The sequence below is a fragment of the Cervus elaphus genome, chromosome 2 (assembly GCF_910594005.1).
Source record: "Cervus elaphus chromosome 2, mCerEla1.1, whole genome shotgun sequence".
NCBI classification, from domain to species: domain Eukaryota; kingdom Metazoa; phylum Chordata; class Mammalia; order Artiodactyla; family Cervidae; genus Cervus; species Cervus elaphus.
In genome coordinates, this window is record NC_057816.1 from 1,025,898 (window position 1) to 1,038,079 (window position 12,182).

General features: G+C 65.4%; 1 protein-coding gene across 20 annotated transcripts in view; it reads left to right on the forward strand.

Annotated features, from left to right (window-relative positions):
- Window positions 1-3,870: 3,870 nt before the first annotated feature.
- BRSK2 (BR serine/threonine kinase 2) overlaps window positions 3,871-12,182 on the forward strand; it is a 48,763-nt gene continuing 40,451 nt past the window's right edge. For all 20 annotated transcript variants that reach the window (XR_006344826.1, XR_006344830.1, XR_006344833.1 and 17 more), the window contains exon 1: window positions 3,871-4,275. Coding sequence is in view for 15 of the 20 variants with exons in the window: in XM_043922965.1 (XP_043778900.1) it covers window positions 4,182-4,275 (94 nt within the window). In the remaining 5 variants the exon portion in view is untranslated. The remainder of the gene's footprint in view (window positions 4,276-12,182) is intronic.

A 12,182-nucleotide genomic window follows, 5' to 3' on the forward strand; every position in this document is an offset into this window, starting at 1 on the left:
GAATTGTGCACGCCCTGTGACCCCCCCCCCCGCCTCCCCACACTGTCTATAAAATCGCTTCCCTGAAAGCTGTGGGGGAGTTTGTGCCTTTTGAGCATGAGCTGAGCTGCCCGTTCTCCTTGGTTGACTTTGTGATGAATCGCACTTTTCTTCATCAGAATCCAGGGTCAGAAGATTGGCTTTGCTGCACATTGGGTGAGTGGATCCAGGTTTGGCTTGGTAACAAACAAGGCATGACTCTGCATGCATTTAGGTCTTTTTAGATCTCTCAGCAATATTTTATAGTTTTTTTTTTTGGGTACATGTCTCACACACATTCTGTTAAATTTACCTCTAAATAATTCATGGTTTTTTATTCTGTTTATAAATTATATTGTTCTTACAATTTCAACTTCTAATTGTCCACTTTTAGGACACAGAGATAGGATTTTTATATTTTGGCTTTTTATCCTGTGACTTTGCCAAACTCACTTGTTAGTTCTAGGAGTATCATGTAGTTTAATCTACAGATAAAAATGTCATCTGTGGATCAAGATTGTTTCAATTTTCCCTTTCCAGTTATATAAAAATATTTTCCTTGCCTTATTACATTGGCCATGTCCTCTAGTAAAGCGATGATGCGTGTGTGCTAAGTCTCTTCAGTCGCGTCTGACTCTTTGTGATCCTATGGATGGTAGCCCACCAGGCTTCTCTGTGCATGGGATTCTCCAGGCAAGGATAGTGGAGTGCGTTGTCGTGCCCTCCTCCCAGCCATGTTCCTGACTCAGGGATGGAACCCACATCTCTTAGATCCCTTGCATCGGCAGGCGGGCTCTTTACCACTAGCGCCACCTGGTGGCAGTGGATGTTTTTGCCTCATTCCCACTCAGTCTTTCACCACCAAGGGTGATGTCACTGGGTTTTTCTAGATCCCCTTTATCAGTTGAAGTGAGAGTCACTCAGTCGTATCCGACTCTTTGTGACCCCCATGGACTATACAGTCCATGGAATTCTCCAGGCCAGAATATTGGAGTGGGTATTTTTCCCTTCTCCAGGGGATCTTCCCAACCAGTGGATCAAACCAGGGTCTCCCACATTGCAGGCAGATTCTTTACCAACTGAGCTATCAGGGACGCCCTTGTCAGTTGAAGGAGCTCCTTTTAGTCCTAGTTTACTGATGTGTGTGTGTGTTTAAACCATAAATGGGCATTGACTTTTGCCAAATGCCTTACTTTTTTGGCATTTATTGAAATGATTTTGTGGTTTTCTGTTTCAGACCACTCACATCGTGAACTACATCCATCAATTCTGAAATGTTATGGTAACTTACATTCTTGAAATTAGCCCTGCTTGGTCATATGTGTTGTCCTTTTGTAAAAAAAAAATATTTAATTTTGTCAGTGCTGGGTCTTCGTTGCTGCATATGGGCTTTCTCTAGCTGTGGTACGCGGGCTTTTCACTGTGATGGCTTCTCTTGTGCGGAGCACAGGCTCCAGAGCGCTCAGGTTTTAGTCGTTGCATCACATGGGCTGAGTAGTCACAGCTCCTGGTCTTGAGAGCACAGGCTCAGAAGTTGTGGCACAGGGATTTAGTTGCTCCGAGGCATGTGGGATCTTCCAGGATCAGGGATCAAGCCTATGTCTCCTGCATTGGCAGGTGGATTCTTTACCACTGAGCCACCAGGGAAGCCCTTGTATTCTTCTTTTAATATTCCGTTAAGTACTTTTGTCTGGCCTTATGAGGTGTACTGGACTTAAATTTCCTTTTCATGCTGTGTCCTCTCTGGACTCAGTACCAGCATTAAGATGGTCTCACAAAAGAGTTCTCTCCCCCTCTGTGTTCTGAAAGCACTCTGCAGTGACCGTGTTATTTCTCCTTTAAAGGTTTGCTGAGATCCTCCAGTGAGGCCTCTCCCCTGGACTTTCTCTGCATCAAGGCCAATGCTGGGCCAGGCAGATGGAAGCCCGGCCACAAGGGGCCAGGCACAAAGATGGTTCTGTGCTGTGTTGAGTTTGAGAGTTTGTGCAACCGATACCAGGAGAGGTGCAGGAGGGAGGCTGCCCTGCGGCCCTGGAGTGAGGGTGGAGCTGGCAAGGGTGCTTCAGAAATGTGCTAGAAGTGGACATGGAGAACACGGAGAGGCAAGCAGCGGGGTCCCCCAGGGAGCCCTGAGAAATGATGACAGGTGTGGGCTGCACGGACACAGAAGACTGAGAAGTGGCCAGAGAGGGAAGACCCCAGGGGCACAGGGTGCAGTGTGGGTGGGGACTGGGAATCTTGAAAGCCAGGTGCTTTAGCCCAAGAGTATCCAGATAAGAATGGTTAGCTGGCCAGTGCTGCTGAGGGCACGAGAAGGATGTGTCTGGTGAGTCCTGCAGGCTGGGGAAAGCAGGGGACCGCAGCAGGCACGGCTCCAGCAGAGGAAGACAGGGAGGCCACAGGGCATGTCCCTTTCCTGGCAGGGACCCCTCCTCCAGATGCCTGGGCATGCCGCCCTCCTCTGTCTGCCGATGGCCCTAGCCCGAATCTTGACCACCCTGACCAGATGACTCCTATTGTGCCTTCAGCCCCTGGAGTCTCCCGTCCAAAGTCCCAAACTCTCCGTATATCCAGTTAAACCTGTGCCCACCCCCCAAGCCTGGAGCTGTCCTGTTTTGTGGGGTGAGGCCCTGCACATCTTTGGGGAACCCAGCACCTGCCACCTGAAGACTCAGTCTGCAACCTTTTAAGAAACAAGCAGGAAGCAAGGGGGGACCTGCAAGGGCGGAGGGCTGGGGTTTGGAGGGCTTTCTCCCTTTCCTGAGTGGAGAGAGGGGAGAAAACGCAAGCCAGCCCTCCCAGGGCGGGTGCTGGGACGATCTGCGGTTCCCTGAGCTGACACAGCCCTCTGACACAGCCAGCTGACACAGGCTGGGCCGGAGCAGGGCATTACCCTGACTGGAGCGCGGGCTGGGGCTGAAGCCCCGGAGCCCGCAGAAAACCTGCCGGAGAAACGTGGCCACCCAGGACTTGGTGGCAGATCGGAGCCACAGCAGGGCACGCAGCCGCTCAGAGGGTGCGGGGTCCACACCTGCACGGCTGGCACTCCCTGCTCCCGGCCCTCACCTCTCTTGCCCCCCCTCCACAGCCCCGCACTACCCCCGCCTCTGCGGCCCTGGCTCAGGCAGCACGTGTGTTTTCCGCAAGAAAACACCGGGCCCCCAGGTCAGGCTTCCCTCTGCAGGGTGGGCCAGCGCAAAGGCCTGCTGTGTGGCCTTGGATGAGTTCTTGACTCCGCTGTGCTGGTCACCGTCGTGTGCCCGAGAAAACGGAGCGGAGGAGCGCAGTGTCCCGGGCACTGCCTCCGGGCGCGCAAGGTCACGGCTGGGCCACGCGCCACGCAGCGCCGCAGCCCCAGCGAGAGGGGTGCGGAAGGGCTAGTAACGCCTTTCCACCCTGGTGGTCGCGCCCAGCAGGGACGACGCCGGGAGCCGGGGTCGCAGACCATCCACCCCAAGGCCTGCCGCCTGCCTGGTCCTGGGATGCGCTTTAAAGGCGGGCCGTCAGGCAACCGAAGCTCGCCCCCTGGGCGGGGCCGGAGGGTTGGGGGGGGGTGGGCGGTGGGCAGGGGGCCCGAGACGCGCAGGCCCCGCCCCCGCCCCGGCCTCGCCCCGGCCCCGCCCGGACGCCGCCCCGGCCTCGCCTCCCGGAGACCAGCTCCCGGGAGCGCCGGCCTCCGCCTCGCGGACGGGGCGGGGGCGGGGCCGGCAGAGGAGGCCGCTGATTGGTCGGCGCTGCTGATTGGCCGACGCAGGAGCCCCTCGCGGCCGCCGCTGCGTCGGGCTGCCCTCGTGCGGGCTCGGCTCGGCTCGGCTCGGCTCGGCTGCGCGGCCGCGGACGGACGGACGGGCGTGCGCGGGGGGCGCGGGGCGCGGGCCTCGGCGGCGGCGGCGGCGACGGCGGCGGAAGGCTTGTGCCCCCGCCCGCCCGGTCTTCTCGCAGAGGCGGAGGTAGCGCGCGCCGGCCGTAGCTGAGCGGGCGCAGGCGCGGGGGGCGGCGGCGCGGGGGAGGCGCGGGGTCTCGGAGCGAGCGCGGCCCGCCGGGCGCCGCCGACCCGGCCCAGCCGACGGACGGACGGACTCGCGCGGACGCGGCCCCTCCCTGCCGCCGCCCGCCCGCGCCCGCCCGGGGCGCCCACCTCGCCGGCGCCGGGCCCGGGAGCGATGACATCGACGGGGAAGGACGGCGGCGGGGCGCAGCACGCGCAGTATGTGGGGCCCTACCGGCTGGAGAAGACGCTGGGCAAGGGGCAGACAGGTGCGTGCGCGCCGGCCGGTGCCGGGAGGCCGGCCCGCGGCGGGGCCGGAGGGCCGGGGGCGCCGATGGGCGCCGGGGGAGCCAGGGGACCGTGAGGGCCGGGGCGCGCAGGCCCGCCGCCCGGGCGCTCCGCGCGGGGGCCGGGGAAGGAGGCCGCCCCGAGCTGGGCGCCGCAGGCCGGGCCCGCGGCTCCGGCTCGGAGCCGCGAACAATAGGAGGCCAGGCGCCCAGGCCCGCCGCGGAGTCCCGCAGGCCGCGCGGTTGCGGTCGGCCGGGCGCGGCCCAAGGACACGCGGCGCGAGCGGCGGGGCCCGGGCCGGGCCAGCGCCCCTCGGCCCGGCTGCAGGTGCGCGGGCCCGGCCGCATTGTGAGCCCGAGCGGCCCGGCCCATTGTGCCGCGGGAGGAGGGGGCCGGGCGGGAGCCCATCTGCCGTCTGCCGCGGCCGCGCTAATCGGCGTGCTGCCGGAGCAGCTGCGTCCCGGGCCGCGCGCCCCCGGCCGCGACCCCAACTCCGGCGGCCGGCGCGCGGGGAGGTCGCCGCGCGCGTCCTGCGGGGACCGGCCGCTCCGGCCAGGCCGGGTCCTCCCTCACGGTGGGAGTGGGAGAGCGCCCGGGCGACTCACGGGGCTGGACAGCGACTCTCTCTCCTCCCCGCCTCGGCTCGGAACGTCTGCGACACTGCGCTCCCCCGGGGGAGGGAGAGGGAGGCTGCTGACGGGCCCGAGCGCAGAGCCCGGCCCAGGGATCCCACACAGGCAGCGGAGCAGACCCCCGGTGAAGGGGAGGAGGGGGCTCGCCGGCTGCTCCTGGCCGGCGGTCTTTCTGGCGGTTGGGTTAGACCCGGCCGGCGGCCAGTTCCTCATCTGCTTTGTGAGAGGCTGCGCTCAGCCATTTTCCTCTTGCTCCTGGATGGGCCTCTCTCGCGGCCCAGAGGTCCGATCGGCATTGCCTCCTTCCCCTGTCTCTCTGGGAAGTTCCTTGGACCTCCGAGGAGGGTGCGGCAGGCTCGGGGTCCAGGAGGGAGCCGCTCCAGCCAGGGACGCTGCCGGCCCTCCCCAAGGCCCCCAGGGTGGCCCAGAGGCGGAGCCTGGAGGTGGGAGGAAAGTGGGCCAAGCTCGGGGCTGGGTGGGGGTGGGGTGGGGGCTGTGATGTAACTGAGGTGGAGAGAGGGTGCCTGGGCGGGGGAGGTGGGTGCTCTCCCTCTCCTCCTGGGTGGATAGCTCTTGCCAACTGCCGAGGCACCTGGGGCCCGGGCTCTAGTGCAGGCATTGGAAGTGGGGGCGGCGGGCCCGGGTTCAAGGAGGAGGTGGCAGACAGCCCATGTTCAACTGAGTTCAAATACGCATGTTTCCTGGGAGAAACAACCGTCGTTGGTGAAATCCTCAATGGGGGAAGGGCGTGGGGCAGCAGAATGCAGGAGGCAGTGAAATAATCTAATTATCATACCAATAAAATGTTATTATAAGGAAACATCGGCCTGTAAGCGATGACAGCAGTGAATTACACGGCAGCGTTGTCTCCGTGGGTAGGGCTGGTCTCCGTACTCTTCATTGAGTTATTCTGTCGTGCGGTTAATTACAGGAGGTTTCCACTGTAATTAACAGTAATGAACACAAAAGGATGTGTGTGGTGTGTGAACAACAGGCCCCGTGATGTTTAGAAGCAGCTCCTCCGGCCCCTGTCTCAGAGTGGGATCCGCTCTCTGGGTGAGGCCCCTCTGGGGGTCTGTCTGTCCTCTGCTCCTCTTGGCCTGAGTGCTCAGAGCTGCCCCTTGAGACCCTGATGGCTGGAGTGCCAGCTTCCTGTTGGCCCGTCTCTCGGTCCCTTCTGTAGCAGGGTCACCTAGAGTTTGGTGGATACGGAGCTTCGTGGCCTGCATCCACCAGGCCTGCTCACTTGGCCTGCAGGCTGCTCTTTGGCAGCAAATGCCCAGAAAGCTGTGACTTCCCAGGCCTATCCATTCACTCCCGAGATAACTGCCTGACCTTATCTGGGGGCCAGGCTTCTTGCCCGGAGCTCTCGGGGAACAGTGCGCTGCGGGGGAGCAGCTCCCCCTGAGCCGTGCGGCCCCCCCCAGGCCTGGGGTGTGGGGGGGGTCCAGCCCAGCCCCCCTCATCTCATGGACACCTCCGACCTCCCCATGCATGGCCTGCCCTCTGTCAAGGTTCTGTAAAGGGGAGCTGAGGGTAGACGTCAGGGTGGTGGGCCGCGTGCAGTGGCTGATCCGGCCACTTTGACCCCATGTCCCAGGGGCGGGGTTCCTGTTGGGAGGTGGGCCCGCCGCTCTCCCTCGAGACACTGCTTTTGGGGAGTCAGATATGGGGTGGGGGATGCCACAGGCGTGGGAGGCAGGTGTGGACAGAGCCACCTCCTCTGTCTGGCTCGACATCCCTCTGGTGGCTGGCAGGGTCCAGTTTACACTTCTGTTGCGCCTCTGTAGCCACAAGTGGTTCTATTTTGCTCCCTTGGCCCTGGGCTCTGGGAGGGGGTCCGTCGCTCCTGCAGTGTTGGGCCTCCCCGTCGGGGCTGGCGAGGTGGTCAGGACGTCATCTCTGCACAGCTGTCCTTAGTGGCCTGGCACTACCTCTGTAGGCAGCCTGGTGAGGGCCCTCACCCCAGCTGCACTGTGGTTCCTGGTCGGTCGGGGGACAGGGCCATCCAGGCCCGCTGGGCCGGTGTTGTTCAGCAGGGTGGAGTCCACTCGCTTGTCCAGGAGAGGCTTCTTCAGCTGGGGGGGGGGTGGCGGGGAGGCACCCCCAGAGGGTCCAGCAGGGACCGAGGAGGCCGGGAGGGGCTGTGCCATCTTCACTCCCCCAGGGCGCAGCAGACCCAGCGCAGGGGGCTCAGCGCCCGTCGGCCAGGAGGACCCTGGGGAGGACAGCAGGGAGGCGGGGCACCGGCGTCCATGGGAGGAGGTGGAGTCCACCCTTGGAAACCCCTTGTCCAGCGGGGAGGAGATGGGGGCTGAGACGGGGCTCTCGGGCGAGGGGTCCGTCCAGCTAAAGAGGGAAGAGGGAATCGGGGGGCCGCCCTGCTGCCCATGGGCAGGCTCACAAGGTGATGGGCGCGCTGGTGGGGAGAGCCCCTCCAGGCTTTCAAGGGACCCCTGGGAGAATTAACGTGGGTGCTGGTGGCAGGCAGGCTGGAGGGCACTCCTGGGATGGGATGGGGCAGGTGAACGAGGGAGACTCAGGTGAGCTGGGAAGAAAGACAGGTGTGAGCTGGAGGGAAACGGGTGAGCTGGGAAGAGGCAGGTGTGAGCAGGAGAGACAGGTGAGCTGGAGGGAGGGTTTGCAGAGCCTGGGGTGACCCGTGGCTCAGAGCAGGACGGGGGCGGAGGGGCAGGCAGAGGTGGAGACGGGCGGGGTGATGTGCAGGGCTGTGTCCGCTTCAGGAGGCTGAGCAGAGGGAGGCGGCTGTGCGGCCAGCCAGTGGCCACAGCCCGTTGGCCCTGGGGATGGTCAGGGAGGGGCCGGCCCAGGAACCAGCCTGGGGCGCCATGGGGGGCTAAGGCCCGGAGGAGTGGGCGTCCCGCTTGGGTGGGCAGAGCAGGCTGGGTAGGGTGGGCCTCCACTGGCCGCACGTGGACCAGCTGTCCTGTCCAATGGTCAGCGCGGTCGGCAGGCACGTCGCCCTTTGCTGTGGGTCCGGAACCTCCCACTCTGTGTCCCAGGCCAGACCCAGTCCGTCTAACCCACTCTGTAAGCTGGGAGTGGGCTCAGAATCTGAACTTGGTCCAGGACAGTGGCTCCCAGGGGCCGTGGGAAAGCCCACGATGCTCACGGCACCCTGGTTAGACATTGGCACCCTGTCCTGGAGGAGCTGTGGGCAGAGCTGGGGGGCAGTGGGGAGCCCGCACCTATGCCCCTGCCTCCCGGGGGGAGTTGGAAAGGCTTGGCGCCCCGTCAGTGACGCTGGGACAGACGCTGCTCGGCCGTCCTCCCGAGGCACAGACCCTCCTCCAGGAAGCCCCTTGCCTAGGCTCGGAGCCAGCCCTGGGGGGCTGTGCTTGTCCACACAGGGCAGCTCTGCACAGGGTCCCCGGGGTGATGGGGGGGTCTCACCTCAGAGGGGGGGCCTTTTCCCGAAGGGATGGGAGGGTCCTGTGTGGACCGAGCCCTAGGACCCCCATCCCAGAGTGTCCCCGGCCCACCGTAGTCCCCTGTGGCTCTGAACACCTCTGGGTTTTCATGCACCCACCCCGCCCCCTTGCCTCGTCACTGGCTGTGGTGCCAGGTTCTGCAGAGATGGGGCGGGGGGCAGAGGCCTGACCTGCTCTGGCAGAGCTGGGTGCTGCCTGGTGCCACTCCGGCCGGGGCTCATCTGCACTGTGGGGTTTGCGGGGAGCATGGGGACCAGCGGCCCCCAGCATGGTGCAGGGGCCCGCTTCTGCCCACATGTGCCAGGCATCATCTCTGGAGGTGTCTGTCCAGGAGTGGCTTGTGGACAGGGCCAGGCCTGGCTCTTCTGGAAGCAGCCAGGCCAACACTGGCCATGGCTCTGAGGCAGATCCTCACTCGGGGCTCCGGGGGGATCCCCGCTGGACAGGCAGCCATCTGACTGTGCTCCGGGCAGAGGAGCGGAGGGTCTCAGACTCAGCCCCGGATGGCTGGACGGTGGCCAGGGCCTCCCCGAGCCTTGCTGGTGACTGGCAGGCTGGGCTGTACGTGTTGGGGGCACGTGTGCACTGGGCCCCCGGGGCTGGCTCCCCCGCCCTGGCCTGTCCCAGCCAACCTCGACCGCTGTGGGTGGGGTGGGGAGGGCTCGGCCAGGAGACTCCAGGTCCCAGCTGTCCACTGCACCTTCTCTGGCTGCTGCTTCCCCTGGTTTTCACTGCAGGCACCTGTCTGTGGGGAGGTCTCTGGGCCTGCAGGTGTCAGGGAGAAGAGTCTGGCGTCATGAGAGGCCGGGCAGCAGCCCTGGCCGCATCTTCTCTGCCTGCTCGTGTGCCCCGCTCGCTGCCTGCGCCTTCTGTGTGCCCGGAGCGGACAGGTCCTCCAGGGTCAGAGCCCGTGCATGGACAGCTTACGTGGGCCGTGCTGCAGTGCCCGTGGGCCCAGGGAGGGTCTATGGCTGCCGGGTACCAGGAGTATCCGGGGGACCTGGTGGCCACCTCGTGCTCCGGTTTGGAGAGCACCTTCGAGGCCAGTGGGCACCAGAGGGTCGGGCAGTGCCCGCAGAGGCGGCTGCTCTCCGGCTGCCTGCTCACAGCGTCCCTTCCTGCCGGCTCCACCTGCACCTTCTGGCTGCTCGGAGCGGGGCCCCTTGGGGCCTGCCTGTGATCCCTGGGGTGCTGCTATGGGCCTGGCCTCCCCCGCCATGCAGCCAGGCCCCCAGGCCCTCGTGGATGCCTTGTTCCTCTTGGGGCGATTCTGTGTCCACCGTCCGGAGGCTCAGCCAGGGCCAACCCCTGACTTTGGCACTCGAGGGGCTTTGAGCCCCAGCACCCCCCACGGCCTCTGTGAGGCCCCGATGGCCAGTTGCAGCGCCGGACTCACCTGCGGTGCTCAGCATATAGCGGGCCAGCATCTGCCAGGGTCCATTGAGGGTCTCGGGGGAGGGGAAGGGCCTCCTGCACCTGTGGGTGGTCCCTGGTGTTGCCTTGGACTCTGCAAGAAGTCCTTGGACACAGAGTGGGCTGGCACCTCCGGGCAGGTCCTGCAGGGGATCCCTCCCCAGTGCCAGGCTTGGCCAGCACCCCCATCCCCCGCAGGCCGGCCAAGGCAGCCAGGCTGGCCTGCGCTGGGTGGTAGGCCCGGGGTGGGCCTCTGTGAGCCCAGCGCCCAGGTCCTGGCTGGGGTCATCGGAGCTGCCCACAGCCTGCCTGAGGCACTGCCCCAGGCAGAGCTGCCGGCCGCCAAGCAGGGCTGAGGGGCCAGCTGCCTCGGACTCGGGACAAGGCGGAGGTTGGGCTGGGGCTGAGGCCGCGGGGACAAAGCGGGGATTGTCCGGGCTGGGCCCTGGGAGGCGGCTCCGGCCTTGTTCTGCAGCCTCTGAGGGGCCAGTGTTCCGGAGCCAGGCAGCTGGGAGCCCCGCGCAGGCCCAGGAAACGTCCTCCTCTTGCGGGTTTTCTTCCCGTCCCTCAGGGCCCCGGGAGGCCGCTGCGCCTCAGTTTCTCCCCTGTGCCCTGGGGTGGGTCGGGGTCCCGAGATCAGTGCGTGTCCAGCACCAACGTGGGGTCCTGGGACACCCCTGGCTGGGGTGCTGGCCTGCATGGTCCCCAGGGGCCGGCCAGTCCTTGTCCACGCAGGGCCACGGCCCCGCCCCCGACCGGACCCTGAGGACAGGGCACTCAGGCCTCTGCTGCCCCCAGGGCTCAGCCAGGCCCGGGGCCGGCCCTCCTCACCCCGGGGCAGAGCTGGGAGGCCCGCCTGACCTGCATGACGTGGCCGGCACTGAGGACACGTCAGGATGTGGGCGGTTCTTGGGGGCGGCGGGAGGCTGCTCGCCCAGGAATGTGGCCTCTCTGGGGGCAGGCTTGGCCACGGTGCCCCTGGGTGACGCCAGAGCTGCTGGCAGCCGCCGGCTCAGTGGAGGAGCTGGAAGGTGGAGGCCGAGGCGGCGGAGCCTACTTGGGGGTGGGGGGGTGGCCACCGGGAACCAGTGGGGCCCTCCCGATGGTCCCTCCTGATGGCCGGCTTTGGCCTGAACCGCAGGCCACGAGGCCAGAGCAGCCGCAGCCCCAAGGCTGCTGCTTCCTGCTCCTAGTTCCCCCTGAACCGGACCCAGCAGTGCGTTGGGCCCGAAGGTCCAGCTTCCTCAGGCGTTGACTCTGGCGCCAGCTGGAGGCCGGGGCACGGGTGGGCAGGGCCGTGGGAGCCCAGGTCTGCAGAGGCCGTGAGGAGACCTGCCCACTGGGGGGCGCAGGCTCTGCAGCCCCCAGCAGACTCCCCCCGACCCGCCGTCCGGGCGGGCCTGCGAAGGAGCCGGGCAGCCTTGTGGGCCTGTTTCCTCCCTGCGGGGAGCGGGGCAGGTGCTGGGCGGGCAGTGCGGGGACCTGGGGATGCCCAAGGCCCCTAGAGAGGGCTGCATGTGGAGCTCCCCAGCCCCTGCCCTTCGGGGTGGGGGTCTTGGTGTGTTTGAGGAGCTGAGAGTCTTACACAGCCGTTCGGGAGTCCCTCGGTCAGCCCTGTGGAGCCGGGAAGGAGCTGGACAGGGCACCCCGTCCCAGGCCCATGGTGGCACCCCTGGGAGCCAGCCAGAAGGCACAGAGTGTCTGGGGTCTCTTGTCCGGGGTCTCTGCGGTCAGCCTGGGTGCAGAGCCCGTGGGGCAGGACCCCCAGCCCAGGCTGTGCCGTGGGAAAGTCACGCGTCTCCAGGCCTCCGTTTCCTGTCCTGGCCCTGGGGTGGGGGCTGGGGTGGTATGCCCTGAGGGGATGCGCCTGCTTGGGACTAGGGAGGGGGCTGGCAGCGGCGGTCACCCCTGGGCCGAATGCGTGGCCTCGGCTGCGGGCCGGGGGAAGGCAGCGCCAGGATGGGACAGATGGGCGTTGTGTCTGCTTCTCCCCTCGGCAGCCATATTTCTGGGCAGCGCCGGTTTTGGGGGCAGTGAGTGGGCAGAGTGGTTGGGGATTGTGGCAGAGCGGCCAGCTGTGCCGGGCTGAGGGCCCCCCGGGGGGACGCAGCCTGGGCTGGGGGGGCTGTCTTGTCCCTTTCCGTGGCACACGGCGCTCTGGGCGCGGCCTGCCTCCCCTCCCCCCGTGCCCCCACTCCCGCTGACCTCTCGTGCCCAGCCTCCCGCCACCTGGCCGGCAGACGCCTTTGTTCCAGGGGCCCGCCCAGGAGGGCCAACATTTCTGGGCTCCCATGAGAACCCACCGCATACGGGCACTTCCAGAGACAGCAGTAGAGAAAAGAGCCCCCCAGGCCCCGAGAGCCCACCCAGCCTCGGCAAGTCACAGGGTCA